Raw genomic sequence first — 18,734 nt, forward strand, 5'->3', positions numbered from 1 at the left:
GGAAATGTACAACAGTGCAACTTATCACTTGGCTGCGTCTTTCGCTAATGTTAATTTATTTTTTCCTGCTAAATTATATCACAATATAACGTTTGAAAAATAAGGTGCACTGTGAAGAAAAGTTGAAAAACTATTGTCAACTACAACATTTTTGATCATTCCCAATGGAATTTGATTTAAAACATAAAATTTTAGTTTCACAGGCAAAGCAAAAGTCAAACATTATGCAACTGCAATATTTCTTTGACAAATTTATTATTAATACTACTGTAGAAATTTTAAATGTAGAAGAACAAGACCTTGTGTACTTTTCACAAATTGAATAGAACTCACTGATGAGGGCCGCCATTGTTTGCCGAAGCGTTTGAAACAACTTAATTAGTTTCAATTCACCTGGCCCTTAAGCCAACTTCTTACATCAACCATTTATACTAAATTTAATTTTGAGGGTCAATATAATTCCCCAGTGTTTAGAACTTTATCATTTGATTGGACTCACTTCACATTAGCGAATATTTCGACTAATTTTTTTTTTACTTATATTCAGCTTACATGCAACATTAGATTTCGATTAAGCGATACGAATAACCTAAGTATCAATGATTTTTTTGTACATTTTTCATTTTATACAAAAATATTTGTCATATCGTAGGTCCGCCATATTGAATCTTGATAATCCAACATATTTCATCTGCAAGCCCCTGAAAATGTAAATATGAACAATCCGATTAAGTTCAAAAATTTTTATACATTTGGTCCGTTATGTTGGATCTGCGAATTTAAATTTTTTAAATCAAACATCAGATTTCAATTCAGCGACTCCAAAAACATAAGTATCACGAATTTTATCATAATCTGAACATTTTTTATCATTCTTGTCCACCATATTCAATCCGCCATTATGAATTTAAAAAATCCAAAACATGATTTGAAATCAGCGACCCCAAAAATCTAGGTATCATCAATTTTATCTAAGTCTAAATGTTTTTAATAATGTAAGTCCGCCAAACATACATATATACAATTAAATCGGATTATGTCAAATAATCTCTTTGTAAATGCTCACATATGCGTCATGATGCAAACATACTATCTGGATGTCCCACCCACGCGGAAGTGACGCATGTCTACAGACATAATGCGGACATAATGCGGCCAAGGAACTTGCAAGATGAATGCAGAAAGTTTACCCTCCTTGGGTGGCTTCTTGTCCTCATTACACGCGAGGTTTGGCCGGCATGTTGCCTTGATTCATTCATAGCTGTGATATAACGCGGGTCGACAGGGAACCGGTGTCATTTTTAGAAGGCAGCTGCTCTCAATCATACCCCTCGGTAGTTGTTTTACCCTTTTCTCAAAATTATTTATACATCAGCAGCTGCCATCTAAAAATGACACCGGCTCCCAGTAAAATTGCGTCAAATCAAACCTATGGTTACGGCTCATGAACGTAAGATTGTTGATCACAGGGCACGATGAAATCCATATGATAGGCCGGCGAAACCTGCGTGCGTCGTAAGTGGCTTTAAGGTTGCTAACTAGTCATAGCTTCACATCTCCGAGAACACTGATCTCAAAGATATTTACTTTAACCGAATATTTCGTATACAGTCTTGACAGCTCCCGTTTAAAGTCTTATGTTGTATTTTGTACGCTGGATTTCACAAATTTTTTTTAAGAGACAAAAATGCGTGCGTGGTTTCACAACGATATATTTGTCTTACAAAAATTACAGTGTCGTGGTAGTGTTTTACAGGCAGATGGCGCAGTATACGTTTTGCTGTGTTCAAATTTAAATTCAAAACATACCCCCCGACTTGAAAGATCTATCCTTTTAAAAAGAAAACATAAAATACAATGCGACGAGTGAATCTTCACAAACTGAAAATTAGTAAATAAATGTATAGTATAAGAGAAAACAAATGAGTAAGATAATTGAACGTGAACAATTTAAAAAGAAAAGTCCTTTGCTAAATATATTCGTAGTTTTAATCAATAGGTAATGGGCACAGTTTATGAAGTGCGACTCGAGTAGTATCAGTAGAAAATCGAACGGTAGCAACAAGAGCTATTCCGTGTTTTCCAGGATGCAGTTGAATGATTCTTCCTAACTTCCATCGTAACGGACGAAGTATTTTGTCCTTCATTAAAACCAGAGAATTTTCCTCAATCTCTGGATAAGGCTGCTTCCATTTGACTCTTTTTTGAAGTTCTGAAATATATTCCTTGCTCCATCTCGTCCAAAAATGCTGCTGTAGTCGTTGCATTAACCCTCTATTTGAACCAAAAAAGTATAAATTTCTTCAAAAGTTAAAATATTACTGCCAGCAGCATGCTTAAGGTGATACTTTACGGACTTCATTCCAGCCTCCCAAATACCTCCAAAATGCGGTGAATAAGCTGGAATGAAGTGTCACGCGATTCCCATATTCTCGATTTTTTCTACCAAGTTGTTACTATCTCGAAGTAGGAACTTACCGAGTAGCTCAAGCTCATTTCTTGCCCCCATGAAATTTGTTCCATTATCGGAATACATATGAGCGGGTTTTCCTCTCCTAGAAGTAAAACGACGTAAACTTGCTATAAAAGCTTCTGACGTAGCATCAGAGACAAGCTCTAGGTGTAAGGCCTTGGTAGGAAAACAAACAAATAAGCTTACGTAGCATTTACTGGTTTTGGCAAATTTTCCTTTTCTATCCTTTATAATTAAGGGACCTGCATAATCGACACCTGTGACGTGGAAAGGTGGTGAAGGAGTAACTCTAGATTCAGGCAAGTCACCCATCATTGGATTGACCGACCTTGGATTCACTTTAAGACAATTTACACATTCCATTACCACCTTTCGCGCCATGTTCCGACCTCCTATGGGCCAAATTCGTTCACGTATAGATGAAAGCAACAATTGAGGACCGGCATGGAGCAATCGTTGATGCTCACTAATGAAAAGAAGCCTTGCGAAATCGTCGGTTGCTAACAAAACTATAGGATGTTTCTTTTCTCTGTCGAATAGGGAGTTACTAAGCCTACCGCCAACTCTAATCATTCCGCGCTCATCTAGGAAGGGATTTAACAGAGATAACCTTCCCTTAGTAATTTTTTTGTTTTAAGTTAAAGATTCAAGCTCCGCAGGGAAACACCTTTTTTGTGATTGTCTCGCGAGAGCTGATTGTGATTTTGTAAGTTCTAGTGAAAGTAAAGTTCCATTCAATCGCTTATTTTTTGACCTGCAATTATTAATAAGTCTTATACAATAGGCTACTACTCTTATTAGACGACTAAAACTTGAGAAGCTTTTGATCATAATATAATCCTCTTTAATTTCGTTTTTGATAACTACATTGTAGCATTGCTTAACTTCAGGTGGTTTTGATTGAAAAGGAAATTGATGGCACTCCCTTTCGGCCTTTCTAAGAAAATTTAGACCTTCCCACCACAATTTTGAGGCTTCCAATATATTTGGAGCTACACCTCTAGAAATACAATCTGCTGGATTATCTTCACTGCGCACATGCCTCCAGGACTCAGTCCTTGTCAATTCTTGAATTTTGCTAACTCTGTTTGATTCGAATATTGGGAGATTGCTTGGTTCCTTTTTGAGCTAACCTAATACTATTGTTGTATCGCAAAGCAAATTTGTGTAAATGTTGCCGTCTATATCCTTGGACCTAAGATCAATACATGCTCCATATGCAGTCTTAGAAGCATCCGAAAAACCATGTAATTGAATCTCTACAGGCTCCGTGCAAAGAATTCGTCTAGGTATTTTGATCATGTTGAGATAAGGAAGTTGTGCCCTATATTCTGACCATTACAAGTGTAACTCTACTGACAACGATTCACCCCAAGATAGTTTTTCAAGTCACAGTTTCTGCAATGAAACCTTTGCTAGGATAATGCATGGACCTAAAAGTCCTAGTGGGTCGAAAATCCGAGATATATCCGAGAGTATTTGTCGTTTTGAGGCAGTCTTATTTTTTGAAATATTTACTGAATAATTTAAGTTGTCAGAGCTTGCCTCCCACATTAAACCAAGCGTTTTAATTTGCCCATCGGTTGAGAAATTTATTAAATTCGGGGACTGATCTGACTATCATTTCTGCGACTACGCGTGGTTCATTCGATACCCATTTTCGGAGTATAAAGCACCCAGTCGATAACACTTGGGATACTTGCTTTGCTATACGCGATGCCTGCACAATAGTGCTTGCTCCGGTTAGCAAATCATCGACATAGAAATCTTTACGAATTATCTGAGCTATTTCCGCCAGTTTGAGATCCGTTGTCGAGGATCATGCGAGCTGTTAACAACTCTTTATTTGCACTTTCAACAAAAACTGAGGCTGTGGATAAAATCCCATCTTCGCGCTCGCTGCCATTGACACAAAAAGAAGACAAAACTACATGCTGGTTTGCATTTGATTTTGAAGACAACTCAGATTCAACTTTTTCAAAATGCAACAATGTATTATGCTTGCCTTGGCACTTTTTACCATTTTTAAATTCACTTTTTACAATTCTTAATAAAGTGACCAGGTCTTAAACAACTCAAACAAATTTTAAAACCTTTCACTTGTTCTGCTCTTTGTTGAGAATCGAGCGCGAGAAAACTAGAACAGTTTTGCAAATAGTGTTCCCCATTACAGTGTAAACAATTAATTTTTTTGAGTTACCAGCGACTTCGTCTTCCTCTGATTACTCGATTGTTGTTTGTTTGTTGACGCTTTCTCTAAACTTAATTTGTTAATTTCCAAGGTTTCTAACATATCTGACCCTTGCAGTCGTATTGTCTAATTTAGTTGAAACAAGATATATTAACAAGGAATCCCAGTGCTCAGTGTGTTGATCTAACGCGTTTAAAGCCCTTAAATGTTTATTTATATTGTCAAGCATTTTACGGAGCTGAGAAGCACATTCCTTTGAAATAGGCTCGATATTAAAAACTGCCTTTATGTGATTGTGCACTAACAAATTTTTGTTATCAAAACGACTGCGAAAGGCTTCCCACGCTATTGCGTAATTTGCTTCGGAAAATTCAATTGATTTTATAATTTGCTCTGCATCACTTTCCAATGCAGCCCTCAAATAATGGAACTTTTCCATGTTACTAATGCCCGCATTGTTATGAATGAGAGAAGTAAATGTGTCTCGAAAACCTAGTTTCTCCGCTAGCTCGCCCTTGAATTTTGGTAATTCGATAGTAGGCAATTTTATACCTTGATTTCGCGGCACGTCTAGAATTATATTTTTCATTTTGCTGCATTATATTTACGTTAGGAGCTAGAGCGTGAACTATCGGTACTCCACGAGAAAGCAATCTATCGGTTTTAGCAACTATTGCGAAATAATCAGCTTCAATTTTCTCCCGATAATTTATCGTGTTTTCTTCATCCGAGGTTATTTCATCGATTTGACTTTGTATTTCATCAAACTCTTTAAAGGAATTTTTAACGTAAAATAAACGCTGATTTAACTCAACCTTTACCTGCTCTGGCAAAGCGACTTCTTCGTTATCGTAATCATTTGATACTTTATCAACAAATTTTTTAAAAAGAGTAATTTTTCACATAACCTTGTTTCAGGAACGGCGATGTGGCTTGACATCCTTCTCAAAATTGTTTCAATTTTAAATGACGATAATTTGCTTGTCTGCTGTGCAGAGGTTAGGTTTGATCACGTGTTGTTCTCCTCTGCTTTCAAGTCCATATATTGAAGTCTTCGTCGGAAGAGGTGTTTGTCGAATTTAAATACCTCTTTCCGAATGAGTATGACAGTTACTTGGCGAACGTAGAGATTGTATCGTACATATCAATGCTTGATGCATTAGAGTATTTGGTCTAGTCCAAGAAATTGATTTTGTATCACGAAACTAAAACAACTTTGTACCTTTGTCGCGGTACTACTAAACACTAAAGCGTTGTTGCCAAGTCAAATTGAAACCACACACCAACACACACAACCAAACTCACGATAGCGTCGATTTCAGTCAAAGTACCAAAACTAGAGATTGTCGCCTTTTGAGGCACATTGCCGATATATCCATACGAAAAATTGTCTATCTAATCCACTATCTATAAAATCCGGCTCGAAGGACCAATGTTGTATTTTGTACGCTGGATTTCACAAGTTTTTTATAAGAGACAAGAATGCATGCGTGGTTTCACAACGATATATTTGTCTTACTAAAATTACAGTGTCGTGGTAGTATTTTACAGTTCATCTTTTAGAAAATTTTCTTACAATCTTTCCTTCTCTATACCTTTTTCCCTTCCTTCTCTTCTTCTACATCTTACCTAACACACCCTTAACCCATGCTACTGCCCTGCCCCCCCCCTCTTTTTATGCAACAATACCACATAGTTTTCCCATTAAACATTGCCTCTCTTATTCTCTTCTCTCCTGCTGCCTTCTCATTCTCCATGCCATTCTTTTGAAACAACTCATACCTTCTTTCCTCGTGCATTCTGCTCTCTTTATCCGTCTGCAATCCATTCGTTCCACCTCCATTTTCGCACCCATACGTCTGTTTTTCTTTTCCCACCAACACTCTCTAACCAGCTTACTTCTTTCCACTTCCAAAAATTTCTCGTCATATTTACACGCTTGACTCCCCGTTTAATCCCTAAAATCGTTCTCCCTGTCTCTCTCCCAACAATATAGTTCGGCGTATTCCTTGCCAACCCCAGTGTCCACTTTACATACCTCTCCTGTATCCTATTTACCACCACACTTACCTTCCACCTCACACCTCCACTCCGTAAAATAAGACACTCATCACTAGCGAATCAAACAATTTCATTCTCCTTACAAAATCATGTGCAAGCAACCTCTTCCCCAGCCCCCGCATCTACCTCATCCCCACATTTGCGCTTCTCACCCTCTATTGAATATTACCATCCACTCCCTCAATTCTCCGAAACAAGAAGTCCAGTTACACAAACACTTTCACCTCCTGTACCGCTTTCGCTTCCACTTTGACGCCCTTCGCTTATCTCCCCCACCTCCTTTCCTGAACACCATAACCTTCGACTTGTCCGCATTTAACTCTAACGTATATTTGTCCAAGTATCTTCTCAACCTTTTCAACATCTCCTTTAAAGCCTCTTCGCTCTTTGCTAGCAGTACCATGTCATCTGCATATGCGAGTGACCATATCCCGACTCCTCCTAACCTAACTATTTAAAGTCTTAATATCTCTCCTCCTTTTCCTTTTCTTGGCAGTGATGTAGTCGGCCGAGTAGAGTAATTGCATGTGACATTAATACGATTTCTACTTTTGTACATAAACGATCCGGATTCACTTTTCTTTATTTTTCTACTGACAGTTTGATATTTCATCTGATCTCGAATTGGCATGATACAAAAAATATATGTACAGCAGGAATCGTTTAAGTATCACATGCTCATAAGTATAATGTATGTTTTCCTGAAATGTGTCAAAATTCGCTAACTTTTCCCCTTTCAGTTTCTCAATAAACACTTTTTTAACCAAGGTATTTTTTTAAATAGTTTAGAATGTGTACTTTAAGCGATTTTTATAAATATTTATTCTAAGTGTTTTATCAACTCCCTTTTAACCGATTTTTCCTCAAATCTTGCTTTAGTTTATATTTTTCTTATAAATTATTTAAAAAATAACTTTTTGCATACGGGGAGCGATTTACAAATCAACCAGCTTTGAAATAAAAACAAGAAATTTTTAAATTATGGCTTAAATTATTTAGATATTTAAATATCTAAAAATATAAATAAATAAATATAAATATATAAATTATTAGATATTATTTGGATATATTCAGAAAAAACTGGGATGAGAAAGCACTTTTGAGTGGAAATTGGTTCAAGCTAGTCATCCATATAGATAAGATAAAAATAACATGTAAAGTTATTGTAATAATAATTATAGACTTATATTTATTACAGAATAGAGTACGATGCATATAGAACGGATCTCGAAGCATTATCACAGACAGGGATAGTAGATGGGAGCAATATAGCCAGATTAGAAGAAGCGCAGGCTAATTACGAGCAACATAAACAACATTTTGAAAAACTGCGTTCTGATGTTGTCATCAAATTAAAATTTTTAGATGAAAACAGGGTATGTATGTGTTAACTTATTTACATTAAGTGCATACAACCGCAATATAATATTTTAATGATTTAACAAGTGCTAATTTGAAAATAACAGATAATATAATTGTTAGCGAGTTTGATTATTTATATTTTTTGTTTAATCAAATACATTTAGAATCACCACAATAGACTTATTGTTTGATTTTGACAATCTCCTACGAGGCGTATATCATACGGGTAGTTTTTAGTTCCGAAATTTGACCAAAATGTGATCAAATTTTTAGTATTGTATTATTTAAAAATGAGATTATTCGTTATCGATCCCAATAATTAACATATTTTTATTAAAATCTGAAGTTACTATTTTATTTCGAAAAAGTGTCAAAAGTGTTGCACCGTTTCAAAAAATAATTGAACCGACGCGTTGCCTAAAATGCTGGTCGGAGATACCCGCACTATGATATGACGCCATCCAACGTCGTTCGAAATGTTGTCACGCCTGGCCTGCTGGAGGAACACGTTTGCCTCAACTTTACTGTGGTCGGATCCTGGACCGAACGTTTCTCCACGCGGTGAGCCACAAGGGGTCTCCGAGGTCCACATACTAACCTGGTTTTCAGTACACCTGTTACACTACGCGATTTCACCACCCGCGTGGGACAAACGTCGAGGAATCTTGCGAGTGCCACACTGCCTCAGGGATCCATCTTATATTCCCTTTTATCTATTGATTTCATACGTCTCAAGTGTTATTCGTTTCTCCGTCCCGGATCGGTCTTTCCGCCTTCACACGTCAAGCCTTGTCGTACCGGGCTAATTGCCATGTTTTGCACTGCTCCGTCGTCATTCAGCCACTTTCCATCGGCCCTTGGGAATTTTCTATGTAGCCTCCGTTGATTAGCTTGGATGAGCGGAAGAGGTCCAATAGGTGACATCCGCCAATGTGAGTTTCAGTGTTAGAATCCGTCGTGTCGATTGGTTTCGTTTCGTGGACTGCGGTTACTCTCATTTTCCGCTCGAAAGCTGCTATTAATTTGGCTACCATCACTAGCGTCTGGTCAACTAGCAACGTCGCCACCACGTGTCTGTCCCTCATCTCTAGCGAGCGCATGGTCCGACCACGTGTTGTTGCAAGGGTGTTTGGGTCTGTTACGGAGGTCTGTTAAGTGCTGCCATTCGCCGCTGGTAGTCGAACTGCTGCGCCGTGTTGCCAGTGCCTGGCCAATGGTTTCGGTAGCCACCCTTGGTTAGTGGAACATGGCTGCCAGTCCTGCCACCTTCCCTGTCGACATCGACCCATCACTTTACTGGTTATTTGCCTACTCTTAACCTCTAAACTAAACTAGGTCGGTCTCCTCGAAAAATTTATTTAAACTTTCCCGGGTCTATCCGAAGCCTACCGGCTTTACTTTTCACGACATGGTCGTCTCTTCGCCACTCCGTCGGCCTCCCCAGCCTCGGGTTTAACTTGTACTGTCCAAGGAAGAAAGAAATCCATAATACTAATAACTATAACAATATACTTCAGGCTAAACATCCGCGTCTCCTCGATTTGGATCAACCCGACCTGTGCCGCTCTTGCTCTTTGTCTCTCCGGAATCTACTTCCTTAACCTGGACCATCCGAACTACTCGAGTTCATGACTGAAAAGGAGGACAACAATTACGAACCCGTTCCTGACTTCTTTCAATTTGTGAGGCAACTTAGATTCAAAATCTCCCGAACAACCACAGTGGCGCACGAAAAAAAAAATCGGCACGCTACGTCCAGATAATTACCGCCAGATTACATAAAAAAATTCTCGTCAATCTTGTCTGGCAGGAATGACGAAACGCACAAAATCTATCATCTGCTTATTTCTATTGTACCACGAGTGTGCAAAGGTTTAGGGGAACTATTAGGATGGCATTGACTACTTATTGTTTCCTTACCCCCGCCCCCTCCCTGAGCAGTCCCACATCGTGATACGGGACTAGAAGTTTTACGGTAAACTTGCCTACCAATTGTCCGTCTTTCGACCTTAACTCGTATACTGAAGGTCCTAAAACGCAGTCCACGACGTATGGTCACTGCTTTTTACCCCCAAATCCTTTCGTTACCCCTTTTTGGGCTGACAATGTTACCCGGGACTTACGCATAACTCTATATCCCTCTTTAAACACCGCGAGTCGCCGCCTTTTCTCGTAATTCACCTTTTGACGGTCGAACAACTTCTGGTGGTCTAAGGAGACTAAATACTGAAGCATCAAATGGGTCGGGCTAACTTCCCCGTGGTTCTATGCACGGCCGTATTGCTGGCGAATCTGAAATCTTTAAGGTACACTTTCGAATGTTGATGTTTTTAAGCCACATAAGCCAAGATCATTGTTTTGAGAACTTGATTGACTCGCTCCACAGGGTCAGCCTGCGGATGGTGCACCGTAGTAAACGAATGCCGAATTCCTTACGTCTCGCTGAGCCCTTAAAAACGAATGGTTGACGTATTCTGTTCCGATATCCGACACGAGAACCTCCGTTGCACCCCATCGGTTTAACATGTTAACCTCAAAAGTCTTGATAATTGTTTCGGATTTGCACGTCTGATGGGTGCCAATTATACCCATTTGGAATAGAGGTCTTAGAATACAACTAAATATTCTAATCCAGTAATACTGAACCGAGGCTCACCGGTAGTTCTTTTCGATTTCCAGATGTGAGCGGTATCGATACAGCATTCCATCTGATATCCTCCACCCATGTCATTTTCTAGGGGTCTCTTCAACTTTGAAGTTAAACCCCTCTAGGTATTAACGAAGTTTTCTAACCGATTAAAAATGGCTAAGAATTCTTTTTCAGTGACCGAACTTTTTCTCTCTGCGTCCGACATTGTTCTACTCGTAAAAGCGATCACTCTCAACGCCATCTCGCATCTGCGTCAAACTGCTTCAAGACTAAAATCGCTCGCGTCTGTCTGGACCACGAATGGGACTTCGAAGTCGGGGTACGCCAAATTCGATGCTGTCGCAATTTGTTACTTAAGCTTAGCGAATGCGCATTTCTGTTCGGTTCTCTAATCTAATGAGACGTTCGTCCTAAGCAGTTTGTTCAGTGGTTCCGCGTCAGTTGCAAAGTCCGATATAAAATGACGGTACCACAACGCCATTCCGAAGAACCGTCTCAGTTGCTTTATTGCTCTCTTGACTGGGTACGAAAAAAGGGGCTCGACCTTGTCCGGATCGACTTGCAAATCCTTCTGATTCACGCAGAACCCGAGATAACATAACGTCAGCCTTCCGAATTCACATTTCTTTTGGTTGATAGTCAGTCCGGCCCCCTGTAACCGGTCTATTACTCAAGCTACCCATTTCTGGCGACCCTTGAATGTCTCATTTACAATAACTATGCCATCGAGGTACGCGTTGACATTTGGTTCCATGTCTGGCCCTATGAGGGAATCTACCAGTCACTGGAACGTCGCAGGGACTCCTGACAATCCAAAGGGCATGTTTGTGAACTGAAAGAGCCCCATTCTAAGCACTGTAAACGCTGTGTTATCCTTAATGTCTTCGGCCACCGGGATTTGATGGTACCGCCACTTCAAATCTAAGTTACTTATGTACTTCACGGCGCGAAGTTGCTTACTACGAGGCTGGACCAGCCGCATTTGGACGGTTCAACTATTGCTACGGCCAACATTCGAGTCACCCCATCCTGCATATCTTACTACACCTTCGGGGGCACTCGATAGTATCTCTGTTTTATCGGTGGGTGTCTCCCAACGTCCATGCTATGAGTGATGTGGTCGGTTACTGGGAGTTACCTCAGTAGGGGGCCTAATAATCCTGGCATCCAGCGTGTCCAGCCCTTGTCGCTCCTCCACGGTCATTTCTCTGAGACCGCAGCACTGGTCTAATGTTGCTGGATTTTCATCCCTCCTCTCCCATCCCAAGCCGTTACCCTCCTCAGTATAGTGGTGGACCATTTCTTGGTAGTCCGCTGTAAAGTAAGTTCATTTACTACCATCGTGTACGCTTCCAAATGTGTGAATGAAGTTCATACCCCAGAATACTTGTTTACCCATGCTTAAGACAATGTATATCTTCATCATTCGTGAAACGCGAACGATCTCAATACGGAGATAAAACGTGGCTTGAACTAGGCTGACTGTAACGTCTGCAGCTATAACTACTTGGTTCGGGACCGTATTTAGGTTCGCTTGGTACCTATCTGCAAAGTCCAAGCTGATATCTTCCATGTCTGTTTAGGATGCACCGCTATTGATTAAAGCAAGGACTCTAGGGGTCTTGCCCATTCGGGCACACTGTAAAAAAAAGGTTGTGAGATTTTAGTACGCTAAACGTATGTAAAAAGTGGACTCACTACCAGTGGCTTGAAATTTGTATAGAAAAGTCAAAAATTGATAAAAGTGTAAAATTCTCAACTGAACTGAAATTTAATATGTAACATAAAATTGAACAACGGAAAGTGGAAAATTTCTCCAAAATATCAACCTAACCTCAAGTACTTAAATCATTAAGATCATATTAAAAATATATTTATAATTATGCAAGTTTATCAGTCTGGGGAATTTTACTATGTATAGCTTGAGTCCTTTTTTACACACTCTGAACGTAGTGATTTTCAACACGTCGTATGAATTGATGCAAAGTCATAGAATTAAACCTGTAAGCGACGTCATTCTACACAACATTTGTAAATTTTCTTTCTAATCTTTAATTTTAATGCGTTTAAAGTGACATTTTACATTTGCAAATTTACACTTAGAAGTGCAATCTTAAAACATATTTTTTACAGTGCAGCCATAATCGTAGGTATATGAAAGCTCTTATGCATATGAATAATCTTACGTTTGACGATGCCGAGGGCCTTACTCTCGGTCTGCATCCATTGAACCACCCCAAACGAGTGTAGAAAATCTAGGATGACAAGCATGTTAGTCACAGATGCCTTGTTTAATGTCGACAGTATTGAAGACAAAATCTTCTGAACAAGATGATTGTCTCTGCTTCAAAGAGACTATCTCACTAATGTTGCACCCTGAATGCTGAGTTGAGGCACACCTAGGTAGGTATAAGTCTCTCCAGTGTCAATATATCTAAAAAAATGTATATCCACAAGCTCAGGGTCCTCGGGAAAGCCAAAAATCTTTCTTTTCTGCAGATGAATTGGGGCACATTTGTCCGATCCAAAGTCAATACCAATCTCTTCCGCGTACTGCTTGCCAAGATATAAAGCACTCTGAAGTTGACTTTTAGCAGAAGGATAGATCTTTATGTCATCTATATAAAATACATGCATGAGTTATCTTACGCTCGCAATTTTTTCCAGAAGAATTTCGTAGAACTAGAGATAGAGGCAGACGTGTATGCAAAAAAGCACAGTACTCATGGTATCGCCCTGAAAGACTCCCCAATGGAAGGTGACGTTGTTCGTTGTCACTCCTTACATTCCAGATTAGATGGTAAATTTATTTTTGCTCAGGGTCATCAGTCTCTTCAAGCATCTCAATATATGTGGATGAACCTTCAAGCTTTCCAACAGACAAATGATGAGTCTATAAAAGGTTGAATTGAAAGCGATCTGGTAGTCAATCCAAGCCATTGATAGGGTGCATTGATTAGGTGTTGCGTCTTTGCAGACTCACCTGTCAACTAGCAGGTTCTCTCGGTATCCTGCTGCACCTTTTTGAGCCACATTGTTCGTACATCTCTCTCCACACAGGCTCTTATACATCTTATACAGTGTGTTTAAACAAGTTATTGACCTGTAATTTTCTGGTTTGTACAAGTCGCCTTTATTGGGTAGTTGCATAGTGCGTCCTAACACCAGCCACTGCGGAATAGGAGTTTCCGACTTTAAATATTAGGTGAATATGTAGGCCAGATATTGGTGTGTAGAAGTAAACTTCTTCCACCAGAAGTTCTTGATAACATCTGGTCCTGCAGCGAAGAAGTTCTTCGAACCTCTCAGTGCTTTTTTCACCTCCACAGCAGTGATTAGTGAACATTTTTCCTCAGATGTTATAAGGTTGTCGCAAAACTCCTTGGAGCGGATGATATTATCAGTATCTTCTCTCAACTTCAGTATTATCAGTATCTTGTATAACTCTCTCCAAACACTTTCTACCTCGTTAAGCTTCGGTTGGATTTTTGACAGAAACAGGGGGAACGCTGAAGAAGCTAGCTGGGTCAGCAAGAAACAGTTGATTCTCTTTAATCCATCTCTCCTCTTCTGTATTCTCCTCCTTGTGTCGGATAACAGACTTATTTTGCCAACAATATGCTGCTTGGTTGTCAGCAGCTTTGACTTATTCAGTGTGTGATTAGAGGTCCTCAGTTCTTGAGCGAACTTTACAATCCTTTCCGCGAACGGTCTGCCAGATATTATGTAGTCAATCACACACTGAACACGCGACGCATTCTGACTTGATCATCGATTCTTATTCAGTTGATGCTTGCGTTTTTTCATCTTTTGATCTATCGTCGGTTTTAGCCTTCGATTTGAATCAGCCAAAGCTCTCACAGCACCATAAACCGAACAATGGATGGTGCAGAGGGCTGACTCCTCCGAGATATCCTCACGATCATTATAAAATTTATATCCGTAACATTATATCCTGGCATCGTAGCAGTCTAGCAAGTCATTCTTGAGTTGAGTCGTCCATTCAATTTAAGCGTTTTGTCCGTTCGTCGTCATGTTTTATTTAAATTATTTTTAACACCTTAAACTCTAGGACGATCGCCACTGTTTGCCGAATCATTGTCAGGTGCTCTGCGCTTTCGATCGTTTTAAACCGCATTTACAACTTGGTGGCTTGATGGGTTTAAAAAATGTGGATTAATTGAAAATCTTACTTTCTAGTGGGTCCGTAGGTTAATAGGTGAAACCTTTTTTGCGTGTTTAATGAAGAGCCAAACGGCCTCCAGAGATCCAAAGGATTTCCGGCAATACGGAAGCTCTTGTCCTCTCTGGCTCAAGTTGTCAGCATTGATAATTATAACACAACCAGTCTAAGACAACCAGATCTGATTCGCATCCTATCGCGGTAGTCTTGAGTAGGCTGCCATGTCGTCCAGTGCCGTAGCTTCGAGGGCTCTGTTAGGAGATGTAATATGACTTCCTCCCTCATAAGGATTACTACTGCAGACTAAAGTATAGCTCCAAGGCGACCAAATTCATTCTCAAAGCCTAGGGAAAATGATCCGCCGCCATCCCTGGATCTGAAGGCATCCAAAGTTTTCAGCCAGGTTCCGGGACTATTGGAGACAGCAAGCGGAATGTTGGAAACTAGATTCAACGCGAGAAACTTGATTCTTAGTTTTCAGGACAAGCGAATCTCAGTTCTCAGTGTGCAATTGGAGTTCCAAAATCACTTGTTGTCCCCCGTTGATTAAAGTTCGAGACGAGTGCATAAGAAAACGAAAATAAATAACGAAGAATTTATTGTAAATTCATAAATGTGCCTTTAATCAATGCATGCTGGACTTCGTAGACTTCTCTCCAAAATGCTTTTACCTCCTCCGATTTGGGTTGTTAAGCCGCAGTAACTGGAAGGTTTCGGAAGAGTCGATATAGGTCAGAGAAAAAGTGTTCATTTTCTCTGACCCATCTTGCCCTCCGCACTAGAGTTCTTCCAGCTTCAGGTAGTATCTGTATTCTATCAACAATAGGCTGTCTGATAGTCGGCAGCTTTGACTTGTTGAGTGTGTAATGACGGACCTGCTCTTCGCACGCGAATTTTCGGACCCTGGCAGTGAAATTTGTGTGAGATGTTATATATTCCGTTTCACTCAGAATGTGGGACGCGGGCTGTCCTGTTCAGCCTATCGTTATGCTGAGATGATGCATCAGTCTTTTGGTCCTATGATCAGCCGTTGGGGTTGATTTATGGTTCTCGTCCGCCAAAGTACTTGTTCCACCATACACGCTACAATTTATGATTTTTCAGAAAAATGTCCACGAAGGGCGTCATACAGTTTAGCCAGATCTTTGGGTTTGAGAGAAACCTGGATATTGATGTTTCTCTGGGCCGTAAAGCATAGTTCTTTCTCTATTAGATGCCTGCTCGTGGTTAGTATCTGTATCGCCTCACCTTCTCTGTTTCTGGCTTGTTCTGACTGTGGTATAGTAGGTATTCCTCTTATATAACCCCTTTTCCGGATGTTCTCGGCATAATGTATTCTTCTCTTTTACGATTCATACTGTTATTTACGTAGATATCCAGCAAGTCGCCCCTGTGTCGATCCCTCCACTCAAAAGAATTGAGATATCGCTGATCCATCGCATTGAATCTGTCTTGAATGGCTCTCCAACTGTAAAGCAGTCCACAATGTTTTCCGACCCATTGTCCGAAGCCCTGCGCGTTCGATTGTTTTGAACCGTATTAACTACAACTATATTTGAGAAGTTTTTCAGATTTATATAATGTAGATTGTCAAAACACAGTGGAAACTTCATTATTCGAAGTAGCACGGGGCGTAGACAAAAATTCGAATTATGGAAATTTTAAATGATCGAAAAATTCTTTTCTCAGGTTTTAGTATAATAAATTAATAAAAGTAATAATAATATTATAAATATGCAATAATATTATTCTAGAAGCAAGACTTTTGATCATGGACAACCAAGGATAACTAGTTCAATATGCATTACGACGGGTACATTCAAAGGAGACTCCTTCAGTGCATTATTGTTCTGTTTAGCGTTGAACCCGTTGAGCAAGACACTGAACAGCATGTCTCATGGGTTGAGAATACATGATAATGAGAATGGTCATCAAGTGACACCCATCTCCTGTACATGGATGACCTGAATCTGTACGCTAGTTTAGCCCAGAAACGTCAGCAAGTGATCGATGTCACAAGGCAGTTTTCCAATGCTATCCACATGGAGTTTGGACTAGATAAATGCAGAACAGTGCATTCAAACAGAGGGGAATAATGGACCGCAGAGTTAAAAACGAGTTCGAAAATGACATCGATGCAATGGCTGCAGGCGAAACATATAAATATCTGGGTATTCTTCAATCTAAGAGTATTCATCTTGAAATTTGTCCTCGGATGGGGCCTTGCATATCAGGGCAAAAACCATAGATGAATTAGAAATACAATGGAGGCAATTGCTTAAACTCAATTACTTAAACTTAAATTAATTCCTTCAGTCACTAAACTCCATAGCATGGAGTTTAGTGATTTTACCTCTTTCGGATTATCGCAAAGTGAAGTGATACGTGATCCATGAACATTGTCTCGTACCTTTCCGTTCTGGACTAAAATGAATTGATTTTCCGGACTTTTTCGTCTTTTGGTGTCGTGTAAAGTGACAGATTAGACGACATAAACCTCTGTTTGCATCGGAATCGATGCTTGTGAGAAGAATCGTGGTCATAGCTTCCTAGGCCTGCATCTGGGCTAAATTTACAAAACTTACTAAATAATTTTCACTTGCGGCATAATTAATTTTGAAATTTTTATTGATATCTGATTTTTAACGTCGAACGCCATCTTTATCTGTTGGAAATTATTTTGCTATCATATCAAAAGTTGTTAATTATCCGAGAATTTCTACATTTTTTTTTGGTAATTCAGCAGTATTAATTATTGCGGATGGTATAATATTTCATTTACTAAAATGAAATTTTGTAGTGATGGTTTCTTGGATTTCATTCTTATTTGTGTCAGGTACATTTAATATTTGGGAGGCTGATGCTTATTTTATCGCACCTTGCCTGAGAAGGTCTTGTTCGTATTCAGAATTCCCTTCAGGTTGCTGAGGGTTTTACTATTCACGTATTTTATTATTATATTCTCTTCATTGAAAAAAATTTGGGCAAGCAGCTGTCTTCTTAGTGGCGACGCAGCGCCACCACGACGGTTGGTGCAGCGGTTAGACTATATTTAAGTAAGCTATAGTACCAAACGTTCGAGCAGATACTTTCCCATATGTTGGGAATGCAGCAGTCCTCCAAAAGAGAATGAAATTGCCTCACGAGTATAAACTATAACTGTATAACTCAGCGCGAAAGTTGGCATGGGGATTCCTAGCTCCCGCCTAAAGGAAACGTTACTGTACCAATACTGTTGGGACTACAGCTGTTTCAGTGTTATACCAAAGATATAAGCCCCCGTGCACATTAGGGCGGAGTAAAAATGATCAAATTAGTCGAATCGTTTGAGCTGTGCAACAAAAATTGTGGGTTGACATCCGAAAAAAGTAAAAAAAAATCTGTAATTGGTTAATATCTTCTGTTACCTTTTATGATTTGAAAATTCAAAATTTTGAAAATTCCAAAAAAAGTTCCCTATTGCTACTGAATAATAATAAAGAATTATAAATTTAAAAAAGTTTGTTTGCTCAATTTAGAATTTTTTGAAAATGGCCGAAAAAACATGGTTTTTTGGATTGAGTCCTATGCTTATATTTTTAAAAAAAGTTGAATATGTCGAACCTGAAATTTCTTCAACTTGAAACAAAGAAAAAAGCTGTTGTTTTGTTTTTTCAACAAAAAAATATTTAATGATGTTTCAAGCGTTCAAATATTGTGATGACTTGCTGAAACTAAGCTTTTAGGCGCAAAAATGATGGTGTTATTTCGGCAGAACGATATTTTTGTAGGAATTCGCTGATGCACTCATTTTATGTACAACCCCCCCCCCCCC

At 39.3% G+C, this 18,734-nt stretch overlaps 1 protein-coding gene across 1 annotated transcript in view; it reads left to right on the forward strand.

Moving 5' to 3' along the window:
* LOC117168403 (uncharacterized protein F54C8.7) overlaps positions 1 to 18,734 on the forward strand; it is a 148,570-nt gene that overhangs the window by 112,831 nt on the left and 17,005 nt on the right. Inside the window, exon 6 of the mRNA XM_033354036.1 lies at positions 7,924 to 8,101. Within this exon, the coding sequence (XP_033209927.1) occupies positions 7,924 to 8,101 (178 nt within the window). The remainder of the gene's footprint in view (positions 1 to 7,923; positions 8,102 to 18,734) is intronic.

Source organism: Belonocnema kinseyi, chromosome 2 (genome assembly GCF_010883055.1).
Source record: "Belonocnema kinseyi isolate 2016_QV_RU_SX_M_011 chromosome 2, B_treatae_v1, whole genome shotgun sequence".
In the NCBI taxonomy this organism is placed as follows: domain Eukaryota; kingdom Metazoa; phylum Arthropoda; class Insecta; order Hymenoptera; family Cynipidae; genus Belonocnema; species Belonocnema kinseyi.